General features: G+C 37.9%; 1 protein-coding gene and 1 long non-coding RNA gene across 2 annotated transcripts in view; one reads left to right on the forward strand and one right to left on the reverse strand.

Moving 5' to 3' along the window:
- The window catches only part of ubash3bb (ubiquitin associated and SH3 domain containing Bb), a 46,018-nt gene that overhangs the window by 2,495 nt on the left and 18,867 nt on the right, over positions 1 to 24,656 (forward strand). Inside the window, exons 2-6 of the mRNA XM_057839162.1 lie at positions 13,968 to 14,021; positions 20,487 to 20,673; positions 20,750 to 20,948; positions 22,404 to 22,573; positions 22,958 to 23,166. Coding sequence (XP_057695145.1) covers positions 13,968 to 14,021; positions 20,487 to 20,673; positions 20,750 to 20,948; positions 22,404 to 22,573; positions 22,958 to 23,166 — 819 coding nt within the window. The remainder of the gene's footprint in view (positions 1 to 13,967; positions 14,022 to 20,486; positions 20,674 to 20,749; positions 20,949 to 22,403; positions 22,574 to 22,957; positions 23,167 to 24,656) is intronic.
- On the reverse strand, positions 813 to 13,757 carry LOC130917587 (uncharacterized). Its single transcript, XR_009063494.1, has 4 exons — positions 13,295 to 13,757; positions 12,735 to 12,813; positions 5,030 to 5,116; positions 813 to 1,143 (listed from the first exon to the last, which is right to left on the reverse strand). It is a non-coding gene; the product is annotated as an uncharacterized LOC130917587 (long non-coding RNA).

Raw genomic sequence — 24,656 nt, forward strand, 5'->3', positions numbered from 1 at the left:
CATCGGCCTCTTTTGAAACACTGCCGGCAGATTTGTTGGAAAGAAAGTAGTCACTTATTGTTCTTTTCCTCATTGTTCGCAAGTGCTGTCAAGTTTTCCCACTACCCCAATTATAACCCACCCCACACGTTGCCCACCTACACCTTCTTTTTCTTCGGTTGTATTTTCCTTTGGCAATCCAGCTCGTTACATTACTGCCAACAAGTGAAGGCATTTGTCAGCAAAAAACAAAAACGCAATCTTACTGGTTGTACATTTACGCGTGGATGAAAAAATATTCGCAATGGCTCTAATTTTAGTTGCAAAATGCAACCATTTGGTTGCAGTCTGGAGCCCTGCTACCTAAACAGTTTCTGGTGTTTGTATTGTTGCTACTTTATTGTCTTCTCAATTCAGTGAAGAATTCACTAAACTTTATTTCGTTTTTGATCAAATGTGGTTGAGCTAAACTGTGAAGCCAACCCAATTTGTAGCGTGCATCGATTGGTTTTAATGTGAAGTGGATGAAGTGAAATATATTCTAAATGTTATGTCTTTTATCTTTTAATTTGCTAATCTTGCTTGAAATCTTATGAGCACCTTCCATTATACTTGTCTAGTGAGATGGCCATAGCTTTGGCCTCCTAACGCAGTGATCGCTTGGGTTTACTATGTTTTAAAAAATTACACATGATACTGAAAATTCTGATTTTCAGATGTAAACAGTATAAATTGTCAACTCTTAGAGTTAGTCAAAGTGAAAGAATGTTTTTGATGAGGATTATCCAAGCAAGCCAAAAATCCCAAATATAGCGACAACACCTTTGCCGACTGTACAGAACAACTTTAATGAACATTGAACAATAATCTGTTCCCAAGTGAAACTGTCAGCATAATAAAACCCTTTCCAAGCATCTCATATGACAGGGCGGTAGACATAACTTACTTTTCTTTTATTTTTACAACAATAAATGAGGGAAGCAAATGCATTGCAGTGGAACACTTCTGCTACATCAGTAAAAGCTGTGTACAAGCCATCTCAGTCCATCTTTCAGTGCCGTGGAGTTGGTTATGAATTATTTAGTCATTCCCTTGTTTTCTTTGGTGCAGCATCTTGAGCCTATTAAGGAGGCTTGGTGATCATATGGTGGTTCATCTGATGCTCTGTGCGGAAGCAGGAAATCAGACAACCTTATCAGATTATGGTGGCACTCAAGTGTCCAACTGTGTGTGTGGTTGTGTGTGTGTGTGTGTGTGCGCGTGTGAAAAGTATTAGTGATTTGAGTTTTCTCGTACATGACCTCACAAACACAGAACACTTCGAACAATGGCTATTTGAGCGCACAATAAACTCCAACTCCCTGAAAAAAAATAAGGGAGACCTCATTGGTTGCGCTGGCCGTCTGGATTTTTAAAAATTTTTTGTTTTGTATGTAAAAAGTGCTGTTTTTTAAAAAATAATATTTTATATAATTTTTTAAAAATAACAAATAAACTTAGTATAATTTACAGTATAACTGTTTGTTTGTTTTATTCACCTCAACTTGGCCAAGGCACACACACCAGGAGTAGCACAATCTACTTTGGAGTTTGACCTTTATTGTTGTTGAACATTTATCATAAACCTCAAACAATCATGGCCATTATCAGGTATGGCTTAAATTAAATTGTCAGCTATTAGTTCACTTGGTGCTGCTTTTCGTTTTGCCCTGGGATGTGATAAGACTTCTGCTCAAATAACAAAGCATAACACCCGAGAGATTTTCTTTTAATAACTTGTAGGCATAGCTTGATGGCTAACTGTAGGGCAAACACGTAGAGATGGGCTAAGTTGTTATCAGTTATGAAGTAACTGAAAACGCTCATTATTTAAACCACGGGGGAGGGGCAACTCGTGTCAGTTATGTTTCCGTTATCAAGCTCATTTTTTGACTCGCACAAAAAATCTGAACGAGGAGGACTTGGAAAATATTTTAATGCAATAGCTCAGCATGCTGGACTAAATTGTTTTGTCTTAGCAGGTGTTTTCGGCATTTATGTTCAAGTCAGTATTTTATGTGTTTACCAAAACTAGATAAACATTAATTTTCTGGTTCTAATTTTGGATTTTATAATCTTTTTGCAATGCTTCAAAAGTGCGAAATAGAACTATCTCCACTGGAAGTTATCATGAAGTCCTCAGTCTCACGTTCTCAGCAGCTGCTACGGTCGACCGTCCAGCCCCAATCACCCCCCAAATCACAGCTGTGTTGTCCCTGAGCAAAACACCAAAAATGTCAACTGTGCCACAGCTTTTATAGCATTCTCCCCCTGCTCAAGTGTTTATAGTGGAAGAAGAAATGGACACTATGAAGTGAAACACATTAAGCATTTCCGGTGGAAAGGTCAGATGGCAGAACAGTACCCTCTGTCAGTAAGTTACAAGCTACTGGGATGGCAATTGACTGAAAAATATCACGTGATAACCTGCGCATGTATATTTAATAGGATTTATATTAGTATCAGTAAATTTTGAGATGAAAATAGCATCATCAATCTTTAATTTTCAAAGAAAAGACAGCTCCTCCTGTGTTGCACTATGTGCAGTGTCAACTCACTTTTGAGTTTACACATTTCCAATATTGTTGCTATGCATTCACAAATTTCATATGCTGCTGATTTTACACTAAATGCAGAGGTGCTGAGTGCTTTTTATCAAATACATGCAAGCAGGGTGTAAAATAAAAAATACGTTTTTACTAGGAAAAATGCCAGTGTCTGGCCTCTTTGATTTTGAAATGCAGTATATTGTACAGTAAACTGTAGCTTGTAGCAGCTGCCTATTTTCAGTTCCCCAGACAGATGTCTAACTACAGTTGCTGTACCAGCAGTTGGTTGCCTTTCAGTCTGGACATGTGGCATGCAGTGTCGCGTCTGTTACGATAACATTTTTTTTTTTTAGGATGATGTCTTTTCCCAGAAACTGCTGGGATAAATGATAGCATTGTTTATAAATACAGTAATATTACAAAACGTAAACTAATAGAGAAACTCATGAAAATCATGAAAATTTTGATTTAGCGATTTGATTAGCCATCTACCAATAGAATAGAACTTTATTGTCATTGTCAGCAAGAACGTTGTCAACAACGAAATTTGACGTGGCACTCCAGTATAAAAATATGTATTAAAATTTAAAAAATTAGGGGTGTCAAACGATTAAAATTTTTAATCGAGTTAATTACAGCTTAAAAATTAATTAATCGTAATTAATCACAATTAATCGCAATTCAAACCATCTATAAAATATGCTATATTTTTCTGTAAATTATTATTGGAATGGAAAGATAAGACACAAGATGGATATATCCATTCAACATACGGTACATAAGTACTGTATTTCTTTATTATAACAATAAATCAACCAGATGGCATTACCCTTATTAACATTCTGTTAAAGCGATCCATGGATAGAAAGACTTGTAGTTCTTAAAAGATAAATGTTGGTAGAAGTTATAAAAATTTTATAATAAAAACCCTCTTCATGTTTTCGTTTTGATCAAATTTGTAAAATTTTCAATCAAAAAATAAACTAGTAGCCCGCCATCGTTGATGTCAATAATTACTTACACAATGCTCATGGGTGCTGAAGCCTAGAAAATCAGTCGCACCCAAGCGCCAGCAGAGGGCGCCAAAACTCCGAAAAACACAAGTACACATTTCATTGTGCTGACATTTTAATCTGTTTGAGCGGGGCATTTGTGCGTTAATTGCGTCAAATATTTTAACGTGATTAATTTAAAAAATTAATTACCGCCCGATAATTTTGACAGTCCTAAAAAAAAATAGAATAATTCATAGGAAAATAGATACTCTAAGGCTATAAGTGAGTAATTATAGCTTGCTTGAACTGAATACTGTATGTGCAACACAGGAAGAATAAAATAAAAAATAAAAATGTTCTATAAATAGAAAATAATGTCTGTATCGGCAATACTGGCCCTGTAGTCACTCGGGCCAGATTGATGCCAAATTAATCCAGCACCGCACACTACTATTCTATACATTGTCTGTGTGTATATGCATGAGTTCCCCCCACAGAGAGCCAGTTAGCTTACAGAAGGAGAGAGAACAAAACCATGTAAATGAAAATTGACGACACATAATGCATTTTTCCCTAAAAAAAAACATAGCCATTTTGTCATAGTTTGGTCATCGGTAATCATATTGGACGATAATTTGATATAGTAATTATTTTGACAGGCCTTGTGCCATGTGACAAAACATGGCCCTGGGCATAAGCGAGCTAGGCGGTTGCGTAGGGCGCCAAATTGTTTGGGGGGAAATAAATACCCTGAATAAATGTTCTCGCACTACGCCTCCAGAATGTTTTCTAACGTATCAATATGCACTTTTAAATAATCTACATAACATTACAGGTGCAGCAATTAATCATTTAACTGACAACTAATCGATGATCAAATTAACCAACAACTATTTTGATAACCAATTAATCGTTTAGGACCTTCTTCACCTTGAACTTGTCTATATTTTTTAAATTATAATATGCATATAACTTCTTAGTTATAGTATATATTATCAGATTTCATCGTTATACTTTTCTTAAGTCAGAGTGGGACATGAACAAAAATCAGTTTTTACTTTTGAAAAAACAATTCACATTTTTGCCAATTTTCTGACATCTTACTGTCTAAACAAGCTTCTTAATAACGCCACAGGAACTATTCAATTAAATCGATTAATAAATTAGTTGCCAACGAATTTGATAATCGACACAATTGTAGACTACAGTTAAGTCAGAAAACTGTAATAAAATATTATTTTTGAAGGAAATAGCCATCATGCCTAAAACAACCTCAAGGTAAATTGTGAAGGGAATTTTAAAAAGTGAGTTATCCGATTGATTGATTGATTGATTGATTGATTGATTGATTGATTGATTGATCATTTAACTAATTGCTCTGTAATTGATTATGAAGATAATCATTAGTTGCAGCCCTACTACATGTAAATAATATTTACTGTTTTCAAATGGAATTGTATTACCCACCTGGTGTTTAGCGGTACAATTGAGGCAGGGAGGTATAGTACATGTTTGTGTGTCACCACAGTTGTATGTAGCCAGATGTATTTCATCCTAAGTGAATAAATAAATAATAGTAAATAATGGCAATAATAAATCAAAGGTCATTCAAACTCACGGTTTCAAAACAAAACTAAAATTAATACATAACAACAAACTAAATAGCATAATTATCAATTAATGAAACAACTGTACAACTAACCAAATAAATAATTACCACAGAACATGAAGTTTAAACGTTAGTAGTGCTGAATTGCATGCTGGGAGGCATGAGGCTTGTTGTACGACAACAATGTTGACAGCAGGTGGCAGCAGAGGTTGTTTGTCTCTCCCAAGGGAAGTGAGAGATTACATCGAGCAGTGATAGCCAAATGAAGTTTCTTGAAGCAATGAAGCTTTGCACCCAATTGATTCAAAGCTTCATGGTGGTTCATTTGCTCTATGGTGCGATCAAGTGGTAATGAAGCCCAAGAGGCAAACAGTGTTGAAAATTCTATGGCTATTTGTTTAAGGAAATTGGATGAATGTGCTTGTTGTACTGTATGAACATATGCTATAAGGATAATTTGCTATTCTTTTATATTTAGAAACAATAGCTTATACAGTGTTTGGCATAATATGAAATAATTAGAAAATAGATATGTTTTTTTTTTCTTTGGGGCTCCTACCTACACGTCGCCAAGGGCACCTAGTCAACTGGGCCCGTGCCAGTGACACAATATGTGTCAAGACTGCTGTTAGCGGATAAAATAAAATAGAGTATAGAATTTATAATATATCATCACACTTGAATCAGGCTGGCCTATGTGGACAAACGTCATAAATTCAATTTAAATGGAAAAATTAGACAAAGCTTGTCATACATGATCAGCAAAATGCACTAATAATTGAAAAACACCAATAGATACAAGTTCCATTGATGTGTTCACTGTATCCTTTACATTTGGGACTAATTGACACTTCTGAGGGAGGACGACATGCTCATAAATTGCATTGCAGTAATCCAGCCAAAACGTGATAAATCAATCACTAGGCTTCTTCCCATTCCCTTTAATGGCTGCACACCTATGGGGCAACTCGTGCTATACCTGTCAGAAAGTGAAACTGGTTTGCTCAATGTAAATTTGACTTGCAATTTACATGAGCAATTACAGTAGACCTACCGAGCCGATTATATTAATTTGGCCAATCCTGCGCAGTCTGATACCTCATGTCTGTGTGTGTGTTATGATAATGTGCTTGTATGAAAGTGATTTGTGACTGCATTCCTAAAAATGTATGAGTACTTCTTAATGAACTACTAAATTTACTATAAAACACTAAGAACACAGTCATTTTTGGTCTTAGAATTTAATAATGAATTGATATTAAAAAGAAAAGATCTTCAGCTGATGCAAAAATATATTCAGTTCTCAATTTCACAATATGTTTATGTGTGACCTTTATCTTCTAATTTGTCAGAGAAAGGGAGAAAAACAGAAGATTACACCAAAATACTTCATTGTAAACGGTTTTAAATCACGCTCCTTTGGCAATTTTAAAGCACTGCTTTGTTTTGTTGGCCTCATTCTTGAATGGATGTCCTACTGTCAGTAACGATTTACCGGTTACTTACAGCTGCACATAAACTAATCTGTAAATACTGTGGATGTTTCCTTTTGGAGTTTGTAAATAGGGCATGGCAGAGTTGAAGGGATCAGGAAGGAAAGTAGATTTGATGTTGCATTTAATCTCTTGCCCAATTTGATGTACACTGTGTGTGTGTGTGTGTGCGTGTGTGTGTGTGTGCTTATGAGTGCTCATTCGCATATTTATGTGGTACTGGTTAGCATGTTGACTTCTATCAAGGACATTAGGCACGTGTGTGTTTTGTAATGGCGCAGCCATCTGTTGCTTTTAGGGTCTTTGCCAAACCAATAATTGGAATAGTTTCAACACATTGCATCCTGCATCTCCTGCAACCTCAGCATACATGCTCATGTTTGTAAAGGTACTTGAACAGAGTCACAGGAACAAATAGTAAAAACAAGAACAATAATAGTAATTTACCATACAATGGCTATTAACAGTTCGTCGTTGTTGATGTCCTTTTTGGGATTATAAACGCTGGTGTATAGGTGGCGATTCATTCGGTTAGATTTGCAAAGAAAGGATATGAATCCAAAAGAGCATACTGGAATTATTTGGCTTAAGGAGAAATGTTACGTGACTGCTTGTATGTCATGGTGAGAAAATGGCATTTGTAGAAATTAAATAATTATTCTCATCACTTTTAGATATGACTGTTAACATTTTATCTTCACAAAATCAAAGTATTTTATATTATTGTATGTCAAAATTGAGGTTTTACATTTCCAGTTTGAATTTAGAAAAAAATAACTGCTGCTGAACATATTCTTCATTTGATAGCTGACATTACATACCATAAAACTGAATTTACCTTTATCAAAACAAAATCAACAAAACAAGAAACAATTTTATTTGACTTTGGAGACACACTATTTCCCCAAAACATTTTTTCAACATTAGGTCTCACTGGAGTAGTTAGCAGTTTTTTCCAGGAGTTGGTGAGCAGCCAGGGAAGCGTGTTGGCTTCCTCTGGCACGATCTTGGTCATGTCAGTATATGAGGAATACAAGACTCATTCGAGCAACAGCCTTCTTTTTTATGATGTTTCTCATCTCTTGTGAAAAAAACCCATAATTTTGTTGTGTCTGTCAGTCACTAAAAAAATGCTAAGCATATATTTCCGGGCAGAATCAGAATAAAATTAATTTAGCAACAATAAGTAACTAAATTATTTTATCGACTGTATTTCGAACAAACAGCACTGTGACTATTCTTTTCCAGATTAATCCCCATCATTTAATTGGTTTGATAACTACTGCACACTAAAATAAAGACTTCTCTGTTCTTTATTATATTAAAAACAGAACTGAATATGTAGGGGCAGCAGATTTCACCTCAGGTTCCCTCTGTAAAGGGTACAAACAAACCGATTTTTACATCTTAACTGTTTTTTTTTTGTGTTAGAGATGATGTGGGGACACCAGCTTCAAAGGTTATACAATGGTAGGAAAAAGTGTCTGAACCTTTTGGAATTTCTCACATTTCTGCATAAAATAACCATCAAATGGGATCTGATCTTTGTCAAAATCATACAGATGTAAAAACAGTGTCTGCTTTACTAAAACCACCCAAACATTTATAGGTTTTCATATTTTAATGAGGATAGCATGCAAACAATGACAGGAGGGGGAAAATAAGTTAATGAACCCTCTGCCTAAGGAGACTTAAAGAGCAATTGAAACCATTTTTTACCAAAAAATTTAAGTCAGGCGTGTACCCAATCACTGATGAGTAGTTTAAAGTTGCCCTGCCGACTATAAAACACACACCTGGTAAAAACTGTCTTGATGAGAAGCATTGTCTAATGTGCACTAGAGCTGAAACGAATACTCGAGCAACTCGAGTAACTCGAGTTTAAAAACTGATCCGAGTAATTTTATTCACCTCGAGTATTCGTTTATTTTGACAGCTCTAAGCATCACGTTTTGCTCGGACTACTTTTAATGCGGGACAACGCGCTGATGTCACGTGCGTAGAGGAAGAAGCAAAAAAAAAATCTTACTGCAGCAGACAGCCGCTACAAACGACTCCGACGTTGCAAAATACTAGCCTGCACATGCTACGTTAGTTGCAGTTAGCTCTGGTGAGTCTCATAGAGATCACATGTATGTTGAACTAGATGCACAATGACAGACTAGGCCGCGTCTGGGCAGCGTTAGCAAACAGCCGCCATCTTAAAGCAGTAGAGCGCTAAGCGCTAACAAAGAGCGCTAAGCGCTAATATATAAGATTAACGTTACTGTCACTACTAGCTCAAGTAACGTTAGCCCTGCGGAGGGCTAGGTTTCTATTAATTAAGACCACTTTCGATGCGTGGCTAACGTGTCTTACATACAGGCTTTAACATAACATAGCGTTGTGGAGTGATGAGGGTGTCAAATAAAAACTCAATAATGCTAACTATCAATTTTAGCTCAGTAGTCATTGCTGGATAAAACACCAATTAGCACTAGTCCCTAATGTGCTCCAATACAGCCTGTATCATACATTTATTTTGAACAAAAATTCAAAATCCTATCAGGACTTACAGTTTAGACTAACTTAAAACTTTACTAGAACTTAAAAATGGCTTGACACAAATAAAAATTCAATTGAAAAACGTGGGGAAAAATCGTAACTTTTAAGCGAAGTGTGTTATCAAGCGTAAAGGCATTTTTAGGTGTGTGTATGTGTATATATATATATAGTGAATTAGTCTTTTTTTTTTAATCCTAGTTACATCTGAGATGCACTTGTTGGCCGTTTTCAACAATACACATCAAAAATAAAGACATTGATTGACTGAAAATGATAAAATGTCTTGTTTTCTCATGTATATCTATAATTTCTCTTCACCTAAAAATATATTTGTTTTATCCGATTACTCGATTAATCGATAGAATTCTCAGTCGATTACTCGATTACTAAAATATTCGATAGCTGCAGCCCTAATGTGCACCATGGCTCGGTCAAAAGAGTTGTCTGAAGACCTGCGATCAAGGAATGATGATTTGTATAAAGCTGGGAAAGGATACAAAACCATCTCTAAAAGTCTGGATGTTCATCAATCGACTGTCAAGGAAATTGTCTACAAATGGAGAGAGTTTGGCACTGTTGCTTCTCTCCCAAGGAGTGGCTGTCCACCATAGATGACGCCAAGAGTTCAGCGCAGAATACTCAGGAAGGTAAAGAGAACCCTAGACTGCTTAGGACTTACAGAAATCACTGGCACAGTCCAATATCTCTGTGTACAACTCAACTACTGTATATGTAAAACTATGGCCAAGAATGTTGTTCATGGCAGGAATCTGCAGAGGAAGCCTCTACTGTCTTTAAAAAAAAAACATTATTGCTCGCTTAATGCTTACAAAAAGGCACTTTGACCATCCACAGAAGTTTTGGCTAAATATTTTGTGGACAGATGAAACCAAAGTTGAATTGTTTTGGAGCAACAAACAACGTGTGTGGAGGAAAAATGGAACAGCTTACTAACATCAACACCTCATTCCCACCGTGAAGCATGGTGGCGGGAGTATCGTGATTTGGGGCTGCAACTTACAATCATTAATGGAAGAATGAATTCCAAAAGTTTATCAGGATGTTTTAGCAGGAAAACCTGAGGCCGTCTGTCAGACAGTGGAAGCTAAAAAGAGGATGGATGCTGCACATGACAATGATCCAAAACACAGAAGTAAATCAACTTCAGAATGGTTTTAGAAGAACAAAATACACGTTCTGGAGTGGCCAAGTCAAAGTTCAAGACTTGAACCTCATTGAGATGCTGTGGCATGACCTAAAGACAGCGATTCATGCCAGACATCCCAGGAATTTGACAGAACTACAGCAGTTTTGTAGAGAGGAATGGGCCAACATTAGTCCCAGTCAATGTCCCAGACTGATCTGCAGCTACAGGAAGTGTCCGGTTGAAGTTATTGCTGCCAAAGGGGGGACCAGAAAATATTAAATGTGATAGTTCACTTACTTATTTTTCCCCCTTCTGTCATTGTTTGCATACTATCCCCATTAAAATATGAAAACCTCTAAACGTTTGGGTGATTTTAGTTCAGCAGACAGTTTTTTTCATCTGTGTGATTTTGACAAGGATCAGATCACATTTGATGTTGATTTTATGCAGAAATGCGAGAAATTCCAAAAGGTTCAGATACTTTTTCATACCACTGTACATTTATATGAAAAACCTACGCACTACTTTTTGCTACAGTGATTAGAACACCTGATATGTAGTGAATTCAAATGTGTTAATTGCTGTTAGTTCGTTTTAACGTAAGTAATGCTGCATTTGCATTTATATGTATGCTTGTGTATGAATTGTTAGTAAACAGGAAATGTGAGTATGTATGCAGTCTGTGGGATTTCCCACAGTAAATTTAACAGAGTGTGCAAGTGTATGTTCCTTGTTGGAGCAATTTTTGTTCTGTTTAGAATCTAGAGAATTTATTGTTGCAATGTTTGTTTGTCTGCATGTCCACTGGGTGTGCTGATTCATTTCTGTTTTCCATTTACATTAAAAATGCGTAATTTCCCCCCAAGTATAATAAAGTCCTCGGCTTTTTCATATGATCAGCTGAAATGTTGAAATTTTGATTCCACACTGCAACCCAAACACAGGATAATATGTACTTCATTAACGTTGAGATACATGTAACTATTTCAGTGCCACTGGTGGTGATAGACTTTCAGTCATGTGGCTCTTTTCATCCTTCTGTTGTGAATTGTTGATTTTCTGCCAGCCCTCCCTGTTCAAATGGATTGGACGTCTATTGCCATCAATGGCATCCAATGAGTTAATATATTTGTTTGTATGTTTCGGTGTGGGCGTGGCCAAATGGTGGTTTCGGGTGTCTATAAATATGAATCGGTAATTAACTAAACTGTCACCTACCAACTGTGTAAATAATGCAAACTCTACTAGTTTGAAACCCACTTCTGAAATAATAAATGTTCACAAATGTGAATGTTATTGATTTCAGCGTTCAAAAATGATTTCATTATTATCATTTCGGGAGCTTAATGTAACTGGTCAACTAGTTTTAAAACAAAAATTTGAAAAGGTCTGAAGGCCACAAAAACCCTTGTGAGAGTGGAGTCAATCATTCTCAAATAAATACTTTTCAGTATGTGAACATGAGCATTTAAAATATGAATTAATTCAACTACGCCCCTGAGTATGTGATCCATAGAACAAGGATGAGTAGAATTAAGCTGTGTGGGAGGGTTTCTTCCGACCTTTCGAGCGGCGCGCCTGCCAGAGAAGCTGCTTGAAAATGCTTGAATACTTTTATGTAGTTTTGGTGGGCGAGAGTGAACAAGTGGTTTTCTCACACTAGAACATTAATGTTGATGACTGTTAATACGCCTAGTCCAAAAATGGAGTGCAGTATATTATCACAATTTGGCCGTTTAAAACAAATCTACTCTGAGAAAGTCTGAGTCTCTTGAAAGTGCCCTGTGACTTGTGACCGACCATTTCCTATGGCATGAGATTGACATTCACTAATTAATCAGTTTATTTTTTTCTCCCTCATGCTGTGTTAACTGCAAATAAACCATCCCTGTGACCACACATTGCTTGGAAATGTTATACAGAATAGGAGTGGGAACCTCAGGGGACCTCACGATACGATACGATTCGCGATACAAGGCTCACGATAACGATTATATCACGATACAGCGATTATCGATATATTGGTCAGAAATTGGATACATGACATTCTACGATACAACTGTTGAAACAAAAAAAAAAATTGAAAAATTGAAAAAATACTGTTTAAGTCATTTATTAAACAGTGACACCTTTTCTGTGCAACATTGCTGTAAAATATAAATCTACTGCAAATTGTGCCCCTGCACATATAGAGGAAACAAACCACGACCACTGATATCACTTTGAGAGATCATGATGAATGGCACCCTTAATTTCTTTAAAGTTTTAAATCTTAAAAATAAATAAATAAATAAATAAATAAAAAGTGCCATAGGTGTAAGCAGTTGAGCTTGGAGTGGGGCAATGATAAAATTGGTGGGTCTTTTCTTTGTATATGACCTTTGTTGCTTGGTTTGAGGACTTCCGCCATCTGCTTCAGCATTTAAGATGTCAGACTTGCTCAGTCAGTCTTCCTCACCTTAAAAACAACAAAATAAAACAAAAAATATTAGCTACTTCATACCGTTTGAGTTGAAATCCTGATTTTTTTGTGTGTGTGTTGGAAGTATTGAATTAAAAAAAATATGAATTGAATGTATAGAAATTAAAAATAATATCAATAAATAAATAAATAAAATAAATAAAATCAATAATTACCTATTTTTAATATGTAGGCTACATTAATTATCATGCACATCACTTTATATATCTTGGAACCTATTCAAACCATTTTTATAGCTTATTGTATCAAAATGACAGTAATAACAGTTTGTGTAGTAAACTAGATGGAAAGTGGTTCTGAAATAATATCAAATAAATCGGTAAATTCATGTGGGCTTGTTCGATATTCATTTTCATCCAGTTTAGGGTCCTGGTTTATTTTATATCATTCAACATCAAATGTCATCAAAATAATACATGTAAATTAAAAAGTCAATTACATTGCAAAACTTTCTTACCTCAAGTGATGAAAGCGAAGCTCACAAACTCCGGTCTCCACTACGTCACCAGCTCCCAGTGAAACTTATTTTTCTTAGACAATTCTTGCATACAGCAAAGTCCTTGTTCACCTTACTTCCTTTCTTGTTGGTGTAAAATCTAAAATGTGTCCCCATGTGTGATTTGTAGCAATATTTTTCTAATTTTTTCCTCCCCCTTCTCATGGGGCTTTTTTATTTTTTCAACCCCCTTGGAGCTGCCTCTCTTCTTCTCTAGACAACTTGTGCGCACTTTACCCTCACAGCCACTCCCGAGCGCCCCTAGTGGACCGCCAAGGAATTGCTCAACAAACATTGAGCAGTTTACAGCATCCATACTCCATTGTATGGCCAATATGTTAAATAAAAGTATCGATACTTGGCGGGAGCATATCGATAACCCATCGGGTTGCAAAATATCGCGATATATCGCTGTATCGAGATATTGTCACACTCTTAATACAGAAGCTGTGGTTCCTGGTGCTACAGTATAGGATGAATTCTGCGATATGATTTTAATGAGAACTTTATACTTACTGTAAATTATTCTTTAACAGACATTTTTTGCATTAAGATCATATTTGTTTCTTGGTTTGATGACAAACAGATCATTTTGAAATACTGTATTCATATTGTACTTTCTTGTGTGTTACAGGTTAAAAGCTATGGCGTCAACTGGAGGTCGTAGTGTTCAAGCAGCTTGCGACTGGTGAGTGGAAACAAAGGTTGGAATATGCAGTATATGTTGGGGAAATACACATAAATAACAACATGACTCAGGCAGTAATCTATTACATTGCCCTATTTTGGTGAAGACCACTGGTGCGCTCATTTTAAATAACTACTTATGACAGTAATAATTATACAGGACAGAAAATATTTTTGAAGGCAGTCATTTGTGTGTAGTGTTACATGCTCATCGTTTTCTGGGGTCTGAGCTGGAAAACAAGCAAAATACTATTCAATTATAATTACACTTGTGGTACTGGTTGGGCGACATAGAAAAAGTCTTATTTTCAAGTAACATTGAATAGACCTGTTTGAAATGTATCAAATAGTGCTGCCACATAAAAGTATCAGATGTAAACAGAAGAGGTTGCAACGTTAAAACATTAGCAACAGTTTTCCCAAAAGTATGCTTAAGGGTATGAAAATCCTGTTTAAATATTTGACACACGGCAATGGAAAACGTGTCCACTCCCACAAAGGGCAACAAATAGAATTATTTCACATTGTTTAACATATCACAAGGAATCTGAAGGTCATTAAGTCATTTCTTGTTTCGAAGTCTGGTTGCTATCCTGTGTAGGGATGGGAATCGAAATCCGGTTCCAATTCCGAACCGGTTCCTAGTGTATCGAGGCCTCGACATCACAATGAAAAAGCCTTAACGATCCCTTTAACGATTCCTAGAGACGCGTATTGTGTCATCACGTGACGTGTCTTGTTGTCCAGATGCATCAAACTAGCATGGCGCCAAGAACCACTCGCTCCAAATTTTGGCTACACTTCACCAGGAAAGAGGGTGAAAATGAAAGGCTACGATGGTTTAGCACGAGCATTGCAGCCGTAAACATAACAATGACAGCACGTAGGTTCAAACGCTGGACAGTGTCTCTTCACTTCACGAGGAAAAATTACAACAAAGCGACTTGCAGTCATTGCAAGGTGAAGATAACTGCATCGGGAGGAAATACGACTGTACTGTCCTCTCCGAGACGCTAAAACTCAGTCCTGGCTATACAGCTAGCTAATTTCCCAAATGACGATGCACAAGATGTTGGTATAATTTGCTGACTTCATTCAACCATCACTTGAAGAGTGAAACTAAAAATAGAAATGAAACAAATCAATTTCGTCCCCAATAACAAACAGGTTCGCATCAACATAAATCAGCGATGATTAGCTGCTAATACAGTAATAACACAAACAGTTAGCATGCGTTCGCTAGCATTAGCACATCGTTCAAACCACTACACAATTGGATTTAAGTGTCCGATCACGAGTGGAAACACACAACAACAACAACACAAAAGATGATACATACAGGCGTTGCCTTTGTAGATATTCTACAAACATTAACAAAGAACGTAGGCTCGTATTGTTTCCTTCCCTCACTAACTCGCTCACTCACTTGGATGCTTTGTAGTTGCACTTCTTCTTTGCGTGTAAGCGCGCTCTTCTTCATGTGAGCGCGTTCTTCTTCGTGTGAGGAAACGCAAGGGCGCCCCCACTTGAGCGTGAAAGCACACTAAACACACTAAATTAGAATCGATAAGAGAATCGATAAAGAATCGAATCGCTAAGCAATATCGATAAGGGAATCCGAATCGTAAAAATCGTATCAATTCCCATCCCTAATCCTGTGAATTATCTATCGATCAGCAAAGGAAAAAGGATCTTCACATCAGTTGATGGAGTTCTAAGTATGAGAAAGAATTTGTTTTCTCACCTTGCCGAAGTCTGGGCCGGGATAACACTTGAATCCCTTAAATTTATAGGAATAGCGAATTGGAATTGCTAAATTTGATTGATTAATGAGATTAGATTAGATTCAATGGACTGTCATCAAATCTGGTGGTAGATGGTAAATGGTGGTATACTTGTATAGCGCTTTTCCACCTTTCAAGTTACAGCGATTGTCCTAGAACCCAATTTGAGGAGGTCCATGGTTGATTCTACGGGAAGCTAAAAGGTCAAATTTAGTGGTCTTGGAGATCTTGGAGGTGGTGGCATACGGCTACCACAATCTGGATGAGGGTCAGGAGAGATTAAATTGGCTCTTAGTTTGTCCTTCTAAATAGACATCAATTTCATGCAAATGTGTGAGATTTTTATCTGAGACTCAGGAACGCTGGACTGAAAAAGTTTCAAATGTGTGATGGGAGGTGGGTAGAGAAACCAAAGATGTTACTCAAGTAAGAGTAGCATTACATCAAAATAATATATCTGAAGTAAAAAATCTCATCCAAAAAATGTACTCAAGTACAAGTAAAAAAGTTTTTGGTGACAAGAATACTCAAGTAATGAGTAAAAATCTGAGTAACTGCATATGACATTTGAATTTTGTTTTAACAATGATTTTTTTTCCTTCAGCTATCTATATGAACTGTTTTTATTATACAGTACTATAACCTATTCCATAACCACATTAAGCCAAAGAAATACAAAAAAAATACTAATTGAATTCCGACGAGAGAAAAAAAATTAGACAAATGAAGCATCGTTCGTCCAAAGAGTATGAGTGCCCTCTAATGGAGAAAACATTTCCTATTATGAAATTAAAAGGAGGGTGAGAAGCTCGGTCATCCGGGAGGGGCTTGGTGTCGAGCCGCTACTCCTCCGCGTTGAGAGGAGCCAGTTGAGGTGGCTCGGGCATCTGGTTTGGATGCCTCCTGGACGCCTCCCTGGAGAGGTGTTCCGGGCATGTCCCACCGGCGGGAGGCCCCGGGGTCGACCCAGGACACGCTGGAGAGACTATGTCGCTCGGCTGGCCTGGGAACGCCTTGGAATCCCGCCGAAGGAGCTGGCTGAAGTGGCTGGGGAGAGGGAAGTCTGGGCTTCCCTGCTAAAGCTGCTGCCCCCGCGACCCGACCCCGGAATAAGCGGAAGATAATGGATGGATGGATGGAAATTAAAAGGATCATACAGTATTTCCGGTTTTCCGTGGTCAATTGGGGATAAATAAAAACTGGGAGAGTTTAAAATCTGCACTCTCTAGTTGTGTGATGGCAGCGCTCTGTCAAATACTTAATTTTTTTACTGTGCTTTGAAGACACCACGTGACAACAGCCGGCGTGATTTTAGAACGGCAAGCTTGTGTCTGATGAATATAATGGAGTTATGGTTATTCTTGTGACGTCTCATTGGTGTATCTGGGTGAGCTGTTGTTGGCATAATCTCTGACAAAAAAAGTGATTCTATTATGTAGAATAAAGAGGAAAAATGTAACGACTAGTGTAGCCCAAAGTAGCGGAGTAAGAGTAACGTTTCTTCTTCATGAATCTACTCTAGTAAAAGTAAAAAGTACGGCTTTGTAAAACTACTCTTAGAAGCACAGTGGTCCCTCGCTACATCGCGCTTCAAACTTCGCCCCCTCAGTTGAGGATTTTTTTTCAACAACAACAAAAATTAAATACAGATAAGCTGTCTTGAGCCGATCTGGTAATGTCACTCTCCCTCCATCCCTCTCCCTGCTCTTTGTTGCTCATGCAGTGTACAAGAGTTGCTTAATAAAGTTAACAATGATTGACAGACATTTAATGCTTAATCTAGCCACAGATATCTGCAACCCGAAGCTTAAAAGCGCTGCGTGCGTCAATCATTGTTTAACTTGTTAAGCAGTTGCTGTGGCAACTTATTGTGTGTAAATGAACAGCTTGAGCAGATTTGAGTGTACTCACTCAATGAAGCATATAATAAAGACAAAGATTTATATACTTTATTCTATCCGCTTTGACACACGATATTTTCGACATCCGATGTAAAATTTGACTGTCCATTTGTTTCTACATCCGACGACACACCGAAATACGACAACATGACAACGCCGCAAACGGACGCACGGCAGATTTTCTTGTAAGGGAAATCAGCACAGGTTCCAAGAAGGTTAGTGAAGGTGGTGAAACAAGGAAAAAGGTGACAATTATTATTGTGGTAACATTGCCAAAGAATTCGCCAGCTTCGTCAGTATTTTATAATTTATTTCAGAACTTGTGCAACACAAAATGCCTACTGTCCGCCGCAGTTGACGGTGTTCTCAACAAAACATTAAAAGAGAAAGTAAATCTCAACCACATCGCTCCCTTTCTCTGTCAAATCAGTGACGCGGTGCGTTCAGGTACAACACGCAAAACACGTCCGCCACATTAGAACACGATTTGTTATCATTATCATTTTATTATTCCGGTTTTTAGTAATAATTTTTTTTTTTTTTGCTACGTATAATTGCCATTTGTAATAGTGCCAGCAGTATTTATCAAGGATTTAGTGTAGGTTCTCGGGTGTGGAACGAATTAATGGAATTATTATGTATTCTTGTGGGAAAATCCTGCTCAACATACGACTATTCCGATTTACAAACAAGGTCGTGGAATGAATTAATTTCATATGTAGAGGTACCACTGTATATACATAAAGTTTTTTTTTTAATTATACTTTGGGGAAAAAAAAGTTTAAAAAAACATGTCTTATATGTATCTCTTTCCAAAGCTAAATCTGAATAAATACTGTACATTGAACACACATACTTTTTTTTTTTTTTTTGGTGGGGGGCGCTATTACGCGGTTTTTCACTTGTTGCGGGAGGTTCTGGTCCCCATTAATCGCGAAAAATGAGGAATCATCGCATTTTTCTCAAAAAGTTACTCGAGTAAATGTAACAGAGTAAATTTAATGCCTTACTAACCATCTCTGGATAGTGAGTAAGTGACATTGAAAAAGAGCTGAATCATTCTTCCTCAGCCCCTTCAGCATCTCATTAAAGGGGATGTAGCGCCCTGGGAAAATTTTGATATTCCATCATTTATCCATAAACGCATGCCTTTTGTATTCATATCATGCCACTTCGTGTAATTACACACAAGAAAATGAGAGAAATTTGGCTCGATTGTCAAGCTAAAACGACCGGCGCCCGAGATCTGGCAGATTGTGTGCGTGACGTCACGTCAAGTGAAGAGAGTGCCACCGGCCACTAGGGGGGCAGCGCCTGTCTGCATCAATATAATTCCTTCTAGTGTGGGGAGAATTGGGGGTGTTTTGAGCTGTTTATGCTGATGCATTGTGTTCGTCCTGCACATATTCCAGGTTCCCTCATGAAGAAACACCGCTCGTTGTCAATAAAAGAGAATTCAGAGTTGGCAGTGAGGGCTGTTTCTTCAACAAGAAAAAGGCTCAGTGCTTTAATACTGAATGGCGGCGATGATGGCAGACAATTTCGTTTCTAGTTTCAGCGACGAATCCGACGTAGAAGGACGTAACGAATGTTCATCTAATGGTGACGAGGAGAGTTGCAAAGCTTTAATCGGTGTTATAGGTGACCAATTTGAGCCCAAACGAACGCCAATGCAGCGTAATGAAACGGTCATTGAGGGGAGCAATGACACTGATGAAACATCGGCAGCAGATCGTGTGGGAAACACCAATGATTTGTTTAGCATTTCTTTTTGTGAAGCTGATACACCGTGACTGCAAAATAAAGGAATGCATAGAATAATTATAATTTATTGCGCTATCATAGCTTTTCGCTCTGCCAACAGACACAAATATGAACGGGATCAGAGGATTTGTTCTATATATTTTACGAACGATCATTTATACATGTGTCGAGTCCTGTATCCAAAGGCGTGACATTTTTTTTAATTAATTATAAAAGAGTACTCACTCTGGCCATTTCAAGCTTGGCTGCTCCCTTCTTTGCGTAGCTTTAGCCTCCTTTAGCAGTCATCGTCTCTCTCTTGATATCTCGGGACATTTAGGTGGCTGTGCATCTATGGTCGGCACCGCATCTCCTTTGAGCAGCAATCTTTTAGCAAAACCCGATTTCTCTTGTCCATAGTTCGAGAAGCTTTCAGTTGGAAAATGCGCACCACAGAAAAGCGTGCCGGAGGCTGTGTCTAGAAAATTAGCCCTCTTTGCACGGACGAACTTTACCCATTTTCTGTGTAGTCCAGCTTTTTTTTTTCGCGTTCAGGAACTCATGGATACTATATTCCGATAAACAACTATTTGTACACCACATAGCACAGCAGTTTTGAACCATTGTTGTGATGTTTTGGTCAAACAAACCCCAACGCTACTCTCTCGTCGTTAAAAAACAATGGCACCTAGCTCCGCCTCGACTTTCAATCACTTGTCGTGACGTCGCCGCCCCATTCGGCTGTTTCCGGAACACTTTCGGTAGTGTTCGTCATTTTCGATCTATTTTCGATAATTGCTCATTAATGTGATTGATTTTTTTGTTAACTTTATCAATATTTGTTATCTTGGCGCATAACGGTTCTATTGATGTCTCACACCCCCTTTGCCGAAACATCCCCTTTAAAATGTCATTGTCATTTGATCTTGTTAACAATGTTGAAAACATAGGTTCTTCTGTGAAAGTAAATGCATAATGCATTGCAAATGAAATTTGTTGACCAAGATATTCCCCTCATCTGAACCACACTTACTCCAGGTTGTTCTCACATGTGGACGACCCATTCCTGGACGACGCATTACCTCGGGAGTTTGTTCTGTACCTGCGACCGAGTGGACCGCTCCAGAACCAGCTCTCTCACTTCTGGCAACAGAGTCGAGTTAAATGTGGCAAAAACAAAGCCCACAACATTTTCCCTCACATCACCCTGTGCCAGTTCTTCATGGTTAGTAAAGGAACTCATCTGACTACAATTGATGGGTTTTCTGCATCAAAATTCATTTGGTTTGCTATTTCTAAAGTGTGCAGACCACAAGGTAGAGGCTCTTTGTGAGGCCCTCCGGGATACCGTACAGCAGTGGCGGGGTAGATTTCCCAGCCCACTGCCCCTCAAACTGTACACATCCTCCAACTTCATTGGTCTTTTCGTTGAGGAGCATGTGGCTGATGTGCTCAAGCAATTTGCATTTGATTTCAGCACAGAGGCCGCCAAGAAAGCTGGTATGAGAACAGAATGCTATAATTGCTTGTCACAAAGAAGGTAATCATGTGATGTTTTATTTTTTTTTCATTTTTTACAATGACTAATTGGATGTCAGATTCGGTTAGCAATGCACTCACTGAGCCCCGACAAAAATGAAACTAATTATTCCCTCTAACTCGGTGCCAAACAAGATTTGAGACATTGTGTGATCCGTGCTAATTCTATGTCAGTCATGTGATTCGTGGTGAACAGTCAGTTTTTTGGGGCTGTCATCACAATTGTACTTCTGTCACACAGTTTATTGTGCAAATATTTATCAAAAGTGCTGCACAACATCAGTCTAGTTTTCTTGTTTTAATAATATCTAGGGCTGTCAAACGATTAAAATTTTTAATCGAGTTAATTACAGCTGAAAAATTAATTAATCGTAATTAATCGCAATTAATCGCAATTCAAACCATCTATAAAATATGCCATATTTTTCTGTAAATTATATATATATTCTGTAAATTAAATTGTTGGAATGAAAAGACAAGATGGATATATACAGTCAACATACGGTACATAAGGACTGTAGTGGGCATTTCACTCTACTGTCATTTAAATCTGTCTATGCTGTCCTCACTCCGAAGCGTTTACTTTTTCCAAAGCTAGACAGCTAGTGAACGACGCCTTAATAATCAGTCTTCTCCCTTTTTCATCTGATTTATTAATAAAATGGCCTCAAACCATTGTCCTCTTTAGACCGTCGTAAAACTACAAAAAAAAGTACACAAGCATTGCATTAGCAACAACGTTAGCTTAGCACGCTATACAGGTTCACTAAACATAAACAAAAAGCGTCTCATACAAAAAATATAACATTTCGCTTACTAACATAATATGTACATTCTTTACAACAACCATACTTACGGACAAATCTTGTCCAAGGATCATATAAGCACAACATTACAACGTAGGCGTCAGCCCGAGACGTCGTGCAGCCATACTGGATTGGCAAGAAAACAATAAACCATGTCGCAAAGCGACCACAAGAGTTCGCTGTTAGACAGCACAAAAAGCCTTGCTGTAAAACTTACCAAAAGGCAGAATACTGTCTGAGCGGGACATGTGCGTTAATTGCGTCAAATATTTTAACGTGATTAATTTAAAAATTAATTACCGCGCGTTAACACGATAATTTTGACAGCCCTAATAATATCATTTTAACTCATGTAGAATAAAATTTATTTAGATTTTCATTTTGTAAATTGAATAGGAATTCAGTTGAGTAATTTAATTTGTTATGCATCAACTTGGTTGTTTGTTTTAGTGGCAACTAGTTCCAGATGTGCTGTTAGTTTTTCTAAACAGGATAAGTGTGATGTGTGATGGATGGATGGATGAATGAATGGATGGATTTTCTCATTCTATTGAGTCTATTCGTTATATGTTCAGTATCAGTTTGATTCGAGCTCTCCTGTTTTATCCAGAGGTCTGTGTGGAGCCTCATAAGAAACAGCTCCATGTAACACTGGCTTACAACTTCCCTACTGATCATCTCGCTTCACTGGAAAAACTGGCAAAGGGCATCGAGGTCAAGCTAGGTTGTGACTGGATGGCAGTCCTTTTCTCCCGGGATATTCGTTTTGCGAACCATGAGGTAAGATTTTTAGTCATACTAATTATAGGTCATTGTTGTTCCATGAGTTGTGACAATTAGTAGTAGTAGTGTATTTTTGGAAATGTGTTGCAGGCATCAAATTCAAAATGTGAAATTTGCTAAATCAATCATCTTTGTTAGGTTGAATATTATATGCCGCATCATGTCTTTTTTTTTTTTTTTTTTAATATAATATATAATAATATAATTAAATATACTGTAGGTTTAAAACAATTTGTAAACATTTTACGTTTTTAATTACAATCCACCACATATTCACTAGTTTTGGGCATCATACAGTATTTACTGTTTAAACAATCGTAGTCACACCAATGCTTAACCCCTAATGTAATGTTTATCTGCTCCATATTGTCCCACTTGCAGACTCTCAGAGTGATGTACCCCTACATGCCACAAAACGAAGATGAGCTGGAGTTGGTCGCAGGGGATTTTGTTTTCATGTCTCCAATGGACCAGAATAATGCCACGGAGGGATGGGTGTATGGGACGTCCCTCGCCAGCGGGCTCTCAGGCCTGTTGCCCGAAAACTACGTAGGTTTAGCTGATGAGTCTGACACTTGGATCTACCATAGGTAATTGGCTTACACAGATTTAATCACACTACACTTGAAGTCACCATATTTTGCACAGCTGATGCTGAACTGGGAGGTCTCACAGTGAATGATCATGTTTCTGTGCGATTTATAGTAATAGATGTCCAATGGGTGGTGGTCCCTCCCAGTCAAAATGGATTAGGCATCTATCCCGTTAGAGTACCTGTGAAACCATAAAAAAAATCTTAAATCGCATTATTATGTTAATTAAAATCACATTTTGAGACGGTTCGACTATATTCAACAATTTGGCAAATCGCAGATGGCAAGAAATGAGTGTTTCAATCAGCCGTTTAGCTTCTCCTGTCATTATAGCACTCTGGCGCCGCTATCTGGGTGATGACGTCGGCAGAGTAACGATTTCAAACGATTTCAGCTGATTTAGAATTCAGTCCAATAAAGGAGGAAGATTCAGAACGAGGAAAATGCGACAGACAACAGCAAAATCATCATTGTTTTTATCTCTTTACTCCAATATTTTTACAGGATATTCTTTTTATCTTAGTATTTTCCCCAATTGCTAAATAATAGGGGTGTAACTGTACATGTATTTGTATTGAACCGTTTCGGTACGGGGTGCTCGGTTCGGAACGGAGGCGTACCGAACGAGTTTCTGACGTAATGTAGTGAAGTGCTGTCAAATTTAGCGCGTTAACGGGCAGTAATTAATTTTTTGAGTTAATCACGGGCAGTAATTAATTTTTTGAGTTAATCGCGTTAAAATATTTGACGCATTTAACGCAAGTGCGTGATGACCCGCTCATGCATACCATAATCCCACTGTTACGTCCCACGCACGGCTCGGTAAGGGCGTAACATAAAACAACACTAAACTACACTAAACAAAGCAGGAGAAAACGAGTTGAACGAAAACGGCAGTTTACGCCTACCTCTGCGGTGCTTTTATTTACAGTGGTGAACAAAAACGATCCAATAACGAATGAACACAAAAGACCTCACCGAAAAAGCGGGAGTTATAACAAAGTAGCGATCAAATGCACAGGTGAATGAATGGCGAGCAAACAGCTGGCGAGGAGAGGAGGCACGCGGCACGTATGCTGTCAAATGCGAACTCTCAGACTGTTGACAGCGGCTAGTTTTTGAAGTTGGCACCCTTCCTCGGGTGGCCCATCACCGACGGCGATGTCGTCTTTCTGTCCATCGTCAATCAGAGTACGTCATGTTGGGAGGGGGGGCAGCCAGCTCGCGGACGCGACGATCAGCTGACTGACAGTCTCAAAAAAGATAAAAATTAAACGACCAGGGCCGTCGCACCACTCAAAAGTGCAGTGAGTTGCGTGGGTAACGGTTAAATGTAAACATGGAAGAAACGCAGGTTGGCCCTCTGAGTGGGGAATTCAAATTTAAAAAGAATATAGATGGAACAACTCTCAGAAAATGTAAATAAGCTGGTTTGCCTCAGCGACTGGCTAGAGGATGAGTAGAGAAGAGGGTTACATTTATATGTA

This window comes from Corythoichthys intestinalis, chromosome 6 (genome assembly GCF_030265065.1).
Source record: "Corythoichthys intestinalis isolate RoL2023-P3 chromosome 6, ASM3026506v1, whole genome shotgun sequence".
In the NCBI taxonomy this organism is placed as follows: Eukaryota; Metazoa; Chordata; class Actinopteri; order Syngnathiformes; family Syngnathidae; genus Corythoichthys; species Corythoichthys intestinalis.